This window comes from Cavia porcellus, unplaced genomic scaffold (assembly GCF_034190915.1).
Source record: "Cavia porcellus strain 051 isolate PalLab524CR breed Dunkin Hartley unplaced genomic scaffold, mCavPor4.1 scaffold_27, whole genome shotgun sequence".
NCBI classification, from domain to species: Eukaryota; Metazoa; Chordata; class Mammalia; order Rodentia; family Caviidae; genus Cavia; species Cavia porcellus.
Window position 1 is genome coordinate 30879491 of NW_026947510.1, and position 14627 is coordinate 30894117.

The 14627-nt window shown below is 35.0% G+C and overlaps 1 protein-coding gene across 1 annotated transcript in view; it reads right to left on the reverse strand.

Annotated features, from left to right (window-relative positions):
* LOC100732380 (antigen WC1.1-like) overlaps positions 1 to 14627 on the reverse strand; it is a 157069-nt gene that overhangs the window by 95640 nt on the left and 46802 nt on the right. The window contains 1 exon segment of the mRNA XM_063238276.1: positions 2072 to 2386. Coding sequence (XP_063094346.1) covers positions 2072 to 2386 — 315 coding nt within the window.

The following is a 14627-nucleotide window of genomic DNA, read 5'->3' on the forward strand; positions in this document are numbered from 1 at the left end:
TCTCTGCTTTTGTTGTTTCCTGTACAATCATAAAATTCTTGTTATCTCCCTGATCTAAGGTTAAAGATGCTCGCACTTGAGTCTTTTTCACAGTATAACCATTGTGAAGAAATTGTTTCCTGAATTCGCTGACACTTTTTATCCTAATTTTCAGGTCAAAATGAACTCACACTGATGGCTTCCAGCTAGTTCCTTGCTCTTTCAAAAGCAATCAGTCTTCCTAATCTAATATGAAATTTCTCTCTCTCTCTCTCTCTCTCTCTCTCTCTCTCTCTCTCTCTCTCTCTTTCTGCCATATATATAATTTTAGGAACAACTACTGATTATAGAATAGCATGACTACATTTAATCAAATTCCACAGGTACTCCAATGGATTCATATAGCAAAAGTTAAATGTGAAACACAAAATTCTAAATATTGAAATCTCTGAGAAATAAAGTGATATCTTTACATGATGACTGACCTCAGTGTTACTTCAGACAAGGAGGAAAAGCATGTCCACAGACCCAGAACATCAGGGAAACGTCTTTGATCTGTTGGCCTAAGGATCTTGGTTCTTGTAATTAAAACCTGTAGGTGTCTCATGTGAGTTTGGCACATATGAACAGAAGCCTTCTATGCTATGTACCCTTAAAGTCACAGAAATGCACATGGATTCCAGGAAATGTGTAAAAGGAGTATTTCTTTTTAAAAACATGATTTACACTGCCTTTAACTTTGTGAAAAACCAATATGTGTTTTCCCTTCTCTTCCTAGAACTCTTTGTTACTGTATTTCTTTTGTACTCTTGTCAATGTCTTTTATGGTGTCTTTCAGGCATAACATATAAGATCCACGTGTGTTCCTAAGGATCAAAGTTACGTATACTCTTGTGCTTCTGTCACTTTTGAAAGCTCAGTGGACATAGTGTCCTTCTCAATAAGGCACAGCAAGAAGAAAACAGGATGGTTGCTGAAGGCTCAGAGATTGTTGAAGATAATGGCAGATTTGGAAGTGATGAAGTGTGGGCCAGAGAGGGCTTCACAGAAGGCAGATCTGAGCTTTTTGAACAGAGTTTATATTTGTTTAGGAGACAGGTGTGTGAAGACCATATTGAAAACCATTTCCATAGTATATTTTCAAAATATGAGCATTATTTCAAGTTTTATAACACCCCAGAAACTTCCATAGGTGCTGCGTAACCAGGTAAAAACACTGATAATTTTTCAGTGGGAAATTTTAAGTCTTGTAGGAGAAAAGCATAGATCTTCTTAAGACATAAGCTCCCAAATGCATTTCTCTTATTACGGTGAAGCCATTAGAAATAAGCTATACTTGATTTTAGGCAAAATGTAAAGAAGTGGTATTATCAAAGATAATATTTTATCTCTCTGCTTATATAGGTACTGAGAATTCCATTGTATCCAGCGTTGCTTTGTTTGGCAGCAGGTACTAAGTTTCTTTACAACTCAGACTTTACTCATTCTTTTAGAAGAAAAATGTACAGCGAAACATTTCTCATGTTGATTCAGGAAGAATTTATGATTCAGGCCTTTCATTCACAGATCTTTACCATTGTAACTAATGTCTCAATCCAAGAAAAAGAGACTTAGAAATACACAATAATTTAAAAATTTTCCTGTGCTTGTCTAACCCTGCTACTATCATTCAGCACCTTGTTAGTTTTAAACATTGTTTCCTTCTATAATACAGAAACATGCAATGCAAATGGGTCATGTACAGGCTTCTCATCAGACCTTCCTTTAACAATTTGATCATATACATGTTAATTTACTGACGTTAGGAATTGTAGGTAAATTACAGAAACAAAATTATGAAGGTTGATTCTAATCAGCAAGACACCAAAATGAACTATCTTGCTAGATAAATCCACCTAAGTGGGAAATAACATTCAAGCCTTAATGACAGTGAAGCCAGTGAGGCCCATCACCTTCAGCTACGTAAGTATTCATGCTTTATGGATGGACCTCTCAGTCCTAAAATCACCACACATTTTCTATTACAAGATCAGACATGTACATTCCTGGCACTCTCCATCTCTCCTCCCCTTGGATTAAATACAGACCATACCTGAGCAGATGACTCCTACAGCTGGCCATCGCGTACAGCTGTGCTGATCCCAGCTCCAGGAGGGGCAATGCCACAAATGGGTCTCATCTCCTGTGCAGCCTGGGGCATTCAGATGGATAGAGTCTGGTCTCGACCCAAAGTAATCATTGAGTGTGGCAGAGGTAGCTACTCCACAGCCAATCTGTCTGCACACCACGTGGGTTTCACTCGTGCTCCAGCTGTCATCGCAGATGGTGGCCCATGAGCCTTGGTGAAGAATCTCCACTCTTCCTACACAGCGATGGGCCCCCTCTGCCAGATGAAGCTGTGGGATCCCTAAGGAGAGAGCATCATGACAATGGTCACATTTGTAAAGAAAATTAGGTTGCCTTGTTGTTTATTGGAGGTCACTCAACCAAGCAATGGATACACTACACATTCATTCTGTGGAGGCTGCTGGGTAAGATAAAGAGCCTCTGATCCAGGCCATCAGATGGTCTGGATTCCCACAGAAATAAAAGTGACCATAGAGGATTTGCGTCATTGAAAATTAAGAAATCAAACTAAACTGAATATAATCTGGTGAATAGCCTCAAGGAAAAGTTCTGAACAGAGTTAAACTTTCACTTAAAGAATTCTGTAGACGATGTGAGAAAAATACCGGGAAAATGTCAGAATCCCTGTCTTGAGCAGAATGTCATTCAATAAAAGAGGTCTTAGACACATTTGAATAGGTCAGCACCTGAAATGATTTCTTAAAAAACACACACACTCTAATGCCACTGACCCAAATGTTAGGAGAGAAATAAAGTTTAGAAACTTAGGAGAGATAATCAGAGGCTTACCAGAGCAATTCAGAATTAGTCTTGTTTGTACATTCATACAAAGCTGAAAAACTATTTGATGTGAGATAGCCCATGACTTACCCACAAACATTATACCTAGTAGTCTAGCTTTCAATTTCCACTTATGGATACCTACTTTCAATGTATATTTCCCTTCTTGGAGCAGATCCAGCAATCACAGATAAGAGACAAATGTTAAATGTTATTGAGACTGGCCATATTTCATGAAAAATCATAGGAAGTTGATTGTTTCCTTAAACACATCTACTGATTCCTTGGGCTTTCGGTCAGGACTTGTTATTGCTCAAGGATTGGAGTTCCTTATTCTTCGTTGCTAAGTTATGTGTTTTAAATTCTATATCAGAATAGATATGTGTTAGGTTTCCAATATGAGCACACATAAGATTTGAATATAACCATTTTAACATTAGTCTGTTTTCCATGGATGGCTGTCTCTTGGTGACATAATCAAGCTCCTTTACACTGAACTACATTCTTAGTGATTTTTACTTTATTTTGAAACAGTGTCTCACTAAATTGCTAAATTTAACATTCTAAATCCCAATTTGAGATCCTTATGCCTTAGGTTTTCAAATGGCTGGGATGATAGGTGTGCACCATTTTCCTATGAATAGTCTTTTGTTTTCATACATGAACAAAGCCACTGAAGGAAAGTTTAAATAATGCCAATCTGCATGATTCAAACAAATGGTAAAGGCAGAGCATAAAACATAGATCTCTGTTACGATGGAAAATGAAGGAGTTTAAAGCAGTTCACAATGCTTTCACTGAGTACAACTAAAGACACTGTAAACGTAAAACTATTAAAGGTATTAAGTTTTGTAGACGATGTGAGAAAAATACACATATATGCTAAAATTTCAAAGAATGGGATCATTTTCAGTTATTAGCCAAGGCTTTTCATGTTATTTTTCTCTAAGAGAAATCCTTGATTCAACTCATGGATTAATGGCTCTCAATCTGGTTTGTCAAGCTAAGGACTGCTTTTGGGACATGACAGCCAGCTTCATTATGTTTAGTTGCACTAAAGTAAGGTTAAATTTGAGTGTAGAAAGATTTTCTCTGTTCACAGCAGTGCTTCAATACCTCGTTCTATGGTGTAATTGTCAGGATGTCTGCCTGAGAATCTTAATATGAGCAGAACTCTTTCTAAGTCTGACCACTCTCAAGGATATTCCCTCTCTGAAATGCTTATCTAAATGCAACAGATGTCTGCAGCTTTCAGGTACTGGACAGCTCCAAAAAGCTTCAAATTCTCGATTGCTGGTTATATTATTTGAATTTCTATACAGCCTAAAATTTCATTCTTTTGGGTATAGACATACAATCTTATCAGCTTCATCTGTTGAAGGGATATCGTCATTTCACTCATGTGAGTCATTCACCCCAATGTTCATACATGTTTTGGTTGTTTCACTGCTAGTTACAGCATGACCCCAGAAGTCCCTGAGATTATGCAGGTATTTGTGCTTGTGGATGTCCAGTCTTCATGCCTAAGTGGCTGTGTTCATCATCTGCACCACGACTTCACACAGCTGAGTATGGAGCAAGATTATTTGTTGGTTATTAAGCACATAAATTGGTCTTGGAACTATGTGCTATACTGGATAAATATAATTCTGCACAGTTCTTCATGTTGCTTAGTGCAGTTTATATGGATTAACCTTATGGAAAAGAGCTGGTGTAAGGTAGAGACGCATCTCCCTAGTGCATTGGAATTTTATTCTAACTTACATCACCTGTAGCTTCTTTGCAACAAGTTTGCACCATGAATTTGCTCAGTAGAATCATGTATTAACAATGGAGACCCTATTACACTACCAGTGCTCCACTGGCCTTTGTAAACTGCAGATTCCAGGTGCAACATAACATTACAGCATCAGTAGATACTGAACTGCCCATTCTATTCTTCTATTACTTTGGGGCTTCTCAACAGGGAAAGAATAATTATCTTCTTGGAGAGGAAAAGGAAAGTAGACATCAATCTCTGGCAAGGAGCCTATGATTGGTCACTTTCAGTGACATTGCCCAGATCTAACAAATTTTTTCCCTGTGCCTGATCATACTGAGACTAAGGCAACCAGACCTACCTCACTCCAAGGAGAGGCTTGTGGGGATGGACTACTCTTTCTAGGTAATATTATTGTTCTTACTAAACAGCACAGCATCTGTGAATTTGGGTAGTTTATCCCTTGTATTGTCTTCTAGTAATTAAATTGTAGCAATACACTGATAATACTCTCAAAGTAAACTTAGACTTAAAGCACTGTCTAGTAGAAAAATAGAAGTGTCTGCAGGCTAAATGTAAATTCTCAATGCAATTACATGTGGGAAAGAAAGGAGCAAAAACCCAAGTAAGGTGGTGGATAAAAGTAGGATGATTGCAATTAATGTAAACTATGTATTTGTATGGAGTCATCATAAAAATAAATGTGATCAATGAATATTAATAACTTTTTAACCCAGAGTAGTATAACTTAAATAAATAACCACTCCTTTAAAGGCTGCTTGAAATCACATGTTCACAACCTTAACCATCTTCCAGAGAAAAACATACCTCACCTAATGGCCAACATTAATATCTGAAACTGACCAATAATGGCTATTATGAACACACTCTTGAACTGGGAATTTAAGATAGCTCTTGCAAGGAATCTTAATGAGTTTTAAGAACACAGAGACATGATTCGGTACCCTAATATTAAATATGTACAGAGAAATGGCAGAAGATAAAAACCTCACAAAACTCAAAAGCATAAATCTTTGAGGTGAAAGACACATTAAATGAAAATAAAAACAATTAGAGCTTTCTGGAAAAATGGTAGAGGGGTGAGCAATAACAAACCAAGATTTGAAATACAGGTATTGGGTAACAGTGCAGGAAATAAAAAGAGGGAGGTGGTTCTTCATAACTCTGGGATCAGAAAATTGGAGCCTACAGAGAAATTGAGTCATACAACACAGAAAGAAGAAAGGGCAATTGGTACTCTATCCCCAGCTCCTGATTCCTGAGAAAGTAAAACCATGTTGACAAAGAAAGTGAATGTAGAAGACTTCAGAAACATTCAAAGACAAACACAGCAGTGACATGGCCCAGTGGATGCTCTCTGCTACAGAAACTAGTGAGTGACTCCAGTACAAGCAGATGTCAGATCTCCCTAGAGAAAGTAGTTGGATGTCATTATAGGGAGGTGCTGACTGAACCTGAGACTCAGAGCAGTTTCAGTTTGGCTTCAAATTAATGCTACCACTGCTTCCACGGTGATTAGGTGAGGTACACCCATGAGAGATATCTGTCATCAGAGAGCCATGGGTAGGCTGATTAGAGACCCACAAGGGTTTAATTACATGACACAGACAGCACCCAAATGGTCACAAACCTGGCTCAGCCTGAATACCTGTTGATTTGAAAGTCTCATAATTGGTACCTTCACCCTAAGTATACTTCCTGCTTGCTGGTGACTGTATCCAACATGAATCTGGGTTCTGATTGACTTTTATTTTGCTACCACTGTGAGCAGGGACATTCTTGAATTGGACATTGTTCCCAAACTGTAGACCTTGGAAGAAAAATCACACATTTGAGAGAATTTTTTTTTTTTTTTCTTTTTGGTTTTGGTCGTTTGCTTGGTTCACTTTTCTTTGTTTATTTCTTTCTGTTTTACTTTTTCTGGTGAATATGAACACGGTTGTGTGGTGTACTTGTGTGTGTGTGTGTTTCCATATTTTTTTCTTTTTCTGTTTCTCTTCTTTCCCCACCCGTCTCTTTTCTAATCCTTTGAGATTTGGAAAATTTCCTTTGTCATTCTTACATGCTTTTTATCATCTTTTCCCTATTTTCCTTTTCTCATTGCAATATTTCCCTCTTTATATTTGCTTCTTTCTTTTTCTCACTCTCAATACAACTTCTTTTTCTCTTTTTCTTTTAGCTTCTATTTCTTACAAGTTTTTCTCTTACCTTTATCATGTTCTATATATCTATTGTTCTGCTCGTCAATTAGATCCTTTTCCAGTTCTCTATATTCCTCTTGTATCATAGAGTTAAAGTTTACAAAGATTTCATGCTTCACTACTCCCTTTAAAGCCCTGTATATTTAATAGTACCACTACAAAGCATTGCTAATCTTTTGATAGTTTTTTTAGCATTGTAAAATAATCACTGAGTTGTTTTCTAACATTATCAGGGTTATAGAAGTTGCATTTAGTATATATATTAGCTGTAAGTCAAAACCTGGGTTGTTAGTATTTACATAAGAACTGCCAATTTCTTCTGTAGAATTGAAAGTGATGTATATCAATTTAAGTAATATAATAAATTATGTATAATCAATTTAATATCTACTTTGTCTTGGATGACAATGCTGTAACCAATTTATTTGATATTAACAGGATTACATAATTGTTGCTGTTTCTCTTTCAGGCAAAATGCAGATTACATTTGTGACATTAAGAAAACTCCGGTACATTACAGAAGATCTCGGTTTCTGGGCAAACTACTTTGCAACTTCTGCTCTCATATTAATCAAAGTGATCAGTTCTTGGGGTTGTAGGAAATATTTTATTTAACCACACACAAATTATTTCACAGATAAGCACCTAAAGGCATCTCTATATTAGCAGTGATGTCCTTAGACTACAAGCACTGACAATCCTCCCTACAAGACCATACAAAAACAATAGAAACATGAGAAAAAAAGGGAACGAAATCTTTCAAAAGACTCAAGTACCTTTAATACAATCCAGGTGGCACCAAGGGGCAGAATAACACAAACCATCAAGCCAATTTACTTGAAAGAGTAGCAAAGGTTAGAAAATAGCTCAAATAATTGGAGCATTAAACCAAATGATTCAGAATGCTTTCATAGACATCAATAGTTGCTTTAGTGAAACGAAATAATACAAAACATGAATAAGAAGTTCAGCAAAGAATCAAAGTCTGTGAAAAAACTTTGAGTCTGTCAGAAATCCCAGATAATAAGAGTCATACTGAATGAATGAAAAGCGAAACCAATGTGAGGATAAATTTTAGCACTAGAAGACCACGATGCCTTGAAAGAACAACTAATCATAGATACTTAAAAAGATAAGAAGATATGAAAAATGAATCCATTTTTCTGCAAGATGATGCAAAGAAAAATAAACACAATAATTAGATAAAAAATTGGAATAATCAAAAAATCAGAAAACAAAAGAAACATTAATATTTTTACAAAATTAATGGTCACCTTTCAGGAGGGAGGGTTTGGCTGGCTGTGGCTGAGCCAGAGGCCAGAGGAGGATGCAGGAAAGAGGCTGGTCTTGCTGGAAGCACAAACACCCTTCTTCTCTCCCTGGGACCAGGCTTGCAGAGATGGCTGGGCTCCCAGACCTGTGCCCTGTGTGTTAGATCTCTCCCCGGGGACCCCTAATGCTGGCAGGGCTGGGGCTGCAGGTGGGCCTCCTGGGGACGAGGTACAGAGGAGCTGTCTTTGGAGGGGCAGGAGAGGTACACCCAACTCTTTTCTCTGGCTCTTAGTGGAGGCAGTTGTGGAGGTGCAGTGTGTACCCTTTTAAGAAGGAGCAGCTGGAACTGTGGCAGCTGAGATTTGAAGTTCTTCCTCCCTGTTTAGAAGTATGGACAGATTGAGGATGGTGATGCCTTGGCAATGCATTTCACCTTCTCTCAGAGCCAAGGGCTTTGTCCTAATTCACTGTTTCATTGAATATAATTCATGGATGCCTACTGTCACTACTCCTTTTCTGTTTCATAATGGAGGTCCACCAAGACTGTAAGGTTTGAGAGTGTTTTAGAAAGGCTTTATGGACCTAAGTTTACTGTCGTACAAGACACCTCAGTTTATTTGAAGGTTGTGCACCATAAGGCCTGACTTATTGATCTATAGGTGAATAACAATCATTCTGTACAGGTATACAATTAGTGATTGTATACTGTCTCTTTATTCTTTGCAGTCAACACCACAGAACAGCTATTATCTCAGGCCCAGTTCAGCACTGTTAAGATTGGATGTCAAGCCGAAAATTATCTAAATGCACTGCTTTCAAAAGAAAAATCGTCCTCAGAACTGTGATCCTAACATTTCCACTGTTGTTCAGGAATCAGTTTGCAATTTAGTACATCTCAAAAAGTGGTAAGATTCACGATAACAGAATTAGTTTCATTGGACCAAGTTTCGTATGTGAAAGGATTCAGATGATTCAAGAAGAAAACTACTTTTAGGAAGAGCAGAAATGCCCTTTAGATCTCACTGTGAATTGAATGGGAGAATGAAATACTTAGCAAGTGGATGGAATGTGAGATCTCTCTATGAAGAAAACCAGCATAAATATGAAGAGTCACCCATATGCGATTTTTCTGAAAAGGAATGACTGGGAGATCACACAGGAACAGAGAGGATTATGGGGAAAGAAGTCCTGAGTTTGCAGATGATTCACTCTCAGAAGCTTTGAAAGACGTTCAGACTGGAACACTGGACATAAACAAAGCAGGCGTACTCTATGGTACACCTCAAAAAATGTTACTTCTCCACTTGAAAACCTTACCAGCAGGGAAGCCTGTGTCTTTCAAAAACAAAACTCAAGATTTCAATGATAATTACAAATATAAAGATAGTAAAGAAAATTGTACAGTACTACAAAAAGTAGCATTGTGGGCAAGCGCTGGAGCAGAGAACATACACACACACACACACACACACACACACACACACACACACAAAAAAAAAAAAAAAAAAAAAAAAAAAAAAAAAAAACTCAATCAATTTGAAACTTCAAAATCAAAATTCCTGGCAGCTTCTTAATATCTCCATCAGTTGACTACACAGTAAATGGGTACTCAATTTAAAGAAAAAAAAAAAAAAAAAGAAAACCTTCATTATGAAACCTCAAATCCTGCTGAACAGTTAGAAATTCCTCAGCTATATTTCAAGTCTGTTTCAAATCACATTCTGATGGTTTTATTCTGCTGGATGCTATATATCAAGTTTACAAAACCTCTTCGGTCCTAGAATGATAAGCTCTCAATAACTGAAAAATATGCTTACTAAGATAAAATATTCTGAGCTTGTCACACTCTCAAGTGTTGACTCTTACTTTCTACATGAGAATATCTCTCTTTTGTGTCTTAATTATAAAAAAGGAACATTTGATGGAACCTCTGCAAACACTGAAGGTGGATTGGATCAAAAAGATAGTAGGCAATGTGGGAAAAAACTTTGCCGCTATTTGCAGTATGATTACAAAATAATAGAAGAAGCTATTGAAATGGCCTTTTCATGGGAAAAGAAGTGTTTCCACAGCACAGGGAATTTATGGGATATCTCACAGCACTTTAGAATACAAGATAAAAGAACTGAAACACTGAAGACTCCTCCAAAGAAGACACTCGATTACCAGACACTGGATTGTATAATATGTCAGATTTAGATTGTGTACATTACTTGTGAGGAAAATGTGTGTGTGTGTGTGTGTATGCATGTTTGTGTGTATGTGCACAAGTGTGTATTTGTGTATCTACAAACAGATGTGTGTAAATTACAGATGCTCACTGTGATAGGCGACATAAAATTTTGCATCTCAAAAACCACTTACATGCTTTTTGAAAAAAAAAATTAGGGTTTTCACTGTGGACAGATTCATATAGTTTGTTACTTAATTCTGGTCACTTGTATTAAACCTTGTATAAATTGTTGAAAAAAGATTCAAATTTTCTTTAGTTATCAATAGCACAAAGCCTGGGAAAACAAATAATTGTAATCTGAAACAGTTTTATTGATGAAAGAACATTCTAACTATTCAGCTGAACCATCTTATAATGGAAATATGATATTAAAATTTATAAACAATTTTACAGTACAAATCAAACTTTAATTATATAGTTATGCCTTTAAGAAAAAACAATATATACAGTGTTAATGCACTACACTACATTCTATGAAATGCAAAATACACTCAAGTGCATCCATCAGGAATAGAAAAGGAGACATTAAAGGTGCGTATAATAAAATTTAATATTTAATAGTTGATTTAGCAGGAAGTTGGAGTTTCTAAGGTTTATGCTTTAAAAAATAAACTGACACATAGTTAAATCCAGGATCTGCATAATCTTTCAATGTGAGATGTAATATTAACATCAAAATTAATTTAATTAGGAAAATAATTTAATTTTATTTTTCTTTTGAAAAAAGGTAATGTATAACGTTAGAAAAGAAAGCTGGAATGCAACTTAATAGCATGTTTAAAATGTGCACAGAAAAAGTTCGAGAATGATAATTTTGGTTTAAATGTGTTGGTTAGTTGATATTATGACTACGTTAAACTTTCAGGATTGTGACACATTCCTATTATCGAAAAACTTCAGTATAATTTCAAAATATTTTGCTGCTGTGACTTTTCAAATCTTTTGTTTATCAAAAATGAATTGCAGATTTCATTTTAGTGGGTGATACATTTTCATTTTGCTATAACCAAATTTGAGTCTGTTCAGTGTCTTCAATAGATTTGAAGATGTTTAACATTGAAGCTATTTTGAAGTTTGAGTAATGTAAAATCAACTACTTGGGTAGTCAGAATCTGGGCATTGCATTTTAACTTTTACCTGACTATGAGAGAGGCCAATAATTTTTAAGTAGTAGTTTTAAAATAGGGGCTAGAGTATTCATGTTGGTTAGGGAATATTCAGTTTTAGTGGTAAGATGTTATAAAGCACGTGCTCCCATATAAAGAATGGGGATTTGCTTATATAATCAGAATTCTCTAAGTGCTTTCTATTCTCTGTTAAAATTCAGATTCTTATCATTTTCCTAAACCAGTTTTTCTATGGGCAAAAAGGAATTCTTTAAGCTGAAATTAGAAAAATATTGCACCTTGTTAAATAACTATGTTTCTGTACTTGTGTTTCTATGTACTAATGATCATATTGTACACATGTAATAGTAAAAATATTTTCAGCTATTAAGCTTAAAAACTGCTTTCATGTAGTTAAAGAAATTAAGCATGAGAAAATACAGAACCACACTATTGTTTGATCTCTGAGATCTATACTGAAAACTTTTCTGCTATTGAAAGTTAATTTGCATACTATGGTATGAATCCTCTTGCTAACTCTATACTCCCGAGAAAATATGTGCATACAGATTATAGAACAGCATATGTCAATGTAACCTTTCTTTTTGAAGAATTAAGGCATATTTTGTGAGCACCAGAATTTAGGTTATTGCATACATATTGCATACTTTTCTCTCATTGAAAAACAAAGCTAATGTTTCAAAACAACTTTATACAAAATTTTACTTGCAAACTTTTAGGGATTTGAATACATTACATAATATTTATATTGAATAGAACTTTTTATTCCTCACACTTTATTTACATTAATAAATTGATTGTGAATTGTACAGCACAGAGAAACTTACACAATAGTTTTATATCATAGAAATAATGACTTGACCAAAAACTTTACAGGATTCTTAAGTCAGGGATTGCACTTCTATTTGACTTCACGGTGATTAGCAGTTTTATATGTACTATTGTAGTTAATTTCAAAAAAAAAAAAGAGAAAGTTTCTTGAGACTGAGGATTTAACTCAGTGGCATAAATGCCTGCCTTGCAAGCACATAGTCATCAGTTTGATCCTTGATACAAAAAAAAAAAAAATACTGTTCTTGTACTTGGTAATCTGTTAGAAATTGAGAAAGATTAGGCCACATAAAAACTTATACAATATAACCTCCAGAGCTATCAGCCACTATAGGGAGGCAGTATAGGTATCACTATAGGGAGTTCTTCAAATTGAAAGAAAGAGATCATAATTTACAAGAAGGAAATATTAGAATTTATAAAACTTATTGGAAACAGTGATTATATACTGATGAATTCTGAATTCTCTAACATTGTAAAAGTAATTCAAAATGTACTTTTGCTAAAACTAAAACTATTATTAAAATAATTATATAATAAACACAGGACTACTTACACAAAATAGAAATGTAAAAAGATTCATAAAAATCCAAAATACGGATGGTGAAACTTAGGGTGTTGGGAAACCAAGCAATCAGCTAACCAGCCGGATAAGCAGCTCTGTTGTGGCAGGCTGCTGCTGCCCCTAGGGGAGAACCACCAGTGTCTCCTGGGATCCGTGTCATGCTGGAACTTAGGGCACTGGGAAAACAAGCAACCAGCTCACCTCCCTGCTAAGTGGTAGTGAGTCTATGGACATATGGGCTGAGAATCAAGCATCCCATCTTCCCCGATCTCTTTAGCAAATGGGAGCCAGAGATCTGAGTGTCTCTTGGGAGTGTGACCATATGCAATATACCAAATAAGGGGGATTTCATTCTACCATCTCTTTGAAGCCAAATATTTTTACCAATGTTTTGCTTTATTCTGATTAATGGTATTGCTCTATTCAATATTCTGCTTTGGTAAGTTCTACAATATTCTGTATTTCATTTTATTTTGCTATAACTGATTGAAATAGCAACTATTTTGAAGACGATGAGATATATTGTTGTACCTATTAATGTTATCCCGATAATCTGTTGTGAAGTTCTGCACCAATTTCACTACACTGTTTAAACTGGCTTTGTTCTATCTTGTTCTGTTTTATTTTACTACCTTCAAAATTATAAAAAATTTTAAAAATCCAAAATATGGGGAAAATGGAGTACAAGTGCACAGTTTTTTTTATTACTATATCTTTCTATTACTTTGTTTCTATATATATATATATATATATATATATATATATATATATATGGTCATCTTAATTTTCTTTCCTTTAAAACTAGTTCGTTGTAATTAAGTGACAATATTTTAGGCCTCACAGTACTACAAGTGCAAATCTATATAGGGGAAAATATTAAGTGGGGAATTAAAACACATTAGTAGAGTAAATCAGTGGATCACAGTGAAAGTATATACAACAGGAAAAAAAGGGAAGTACAATAAAGGTAGAAAAATGTCAGAATGGCTGTAGAAAAGTATACTTGCAATGAAGGTAAACAGATGAAAATTTCTAATTCTAAAACATAATGTGATTAAAATGGAAAGTTAAAAAAGACACACTCATAGAATTCGTGCAAGGAACTTATTTCACTACTAAGAATACACAAAGAATAATAGCTAAGGGATGGAATATATTTTCCTTCTGAAAAAATTCAAAATAAGGAAAAAAACATTCAGACAAATAAAACAGAGGTATGTTAAAAAGCAGTTGAAAAGAGAAAGAATCATTATGTAATGATAAAGATTCAATTTAGTCAATTATATATAAAATACTATATTTATACATTGTATATAATTGTATATATTGTGTATATATATATATATATATATATATATATATATAAACACAAATAAATGCATACAGATATCTAAAGCAAATATTAACAGTCCTGAATAGAGAAGATTCCAATTTAATAACAGGGTTAAGAATTTTTAACAATCTACTTTTTCAAATGTTTTTTGCTAGATATGGTTGCAGTTGCCCACAGTGAATGTAATTATTAGTGGACAATTCAATTAGAAAGAAAAATAAAGTTATGACAGACTTAAAATTCATGCTAGACCTAATGGACCTAACAGACATCTAAGAATATTCTATCCACCAACTGTACGATACCTATTTTTCTCAACATCTCCCAGAGTATCTTCCTGGGTAGACTATATAACAACTAAAAAGAAGTAAAAGCTTAAAAGTTACAATTATACCACAC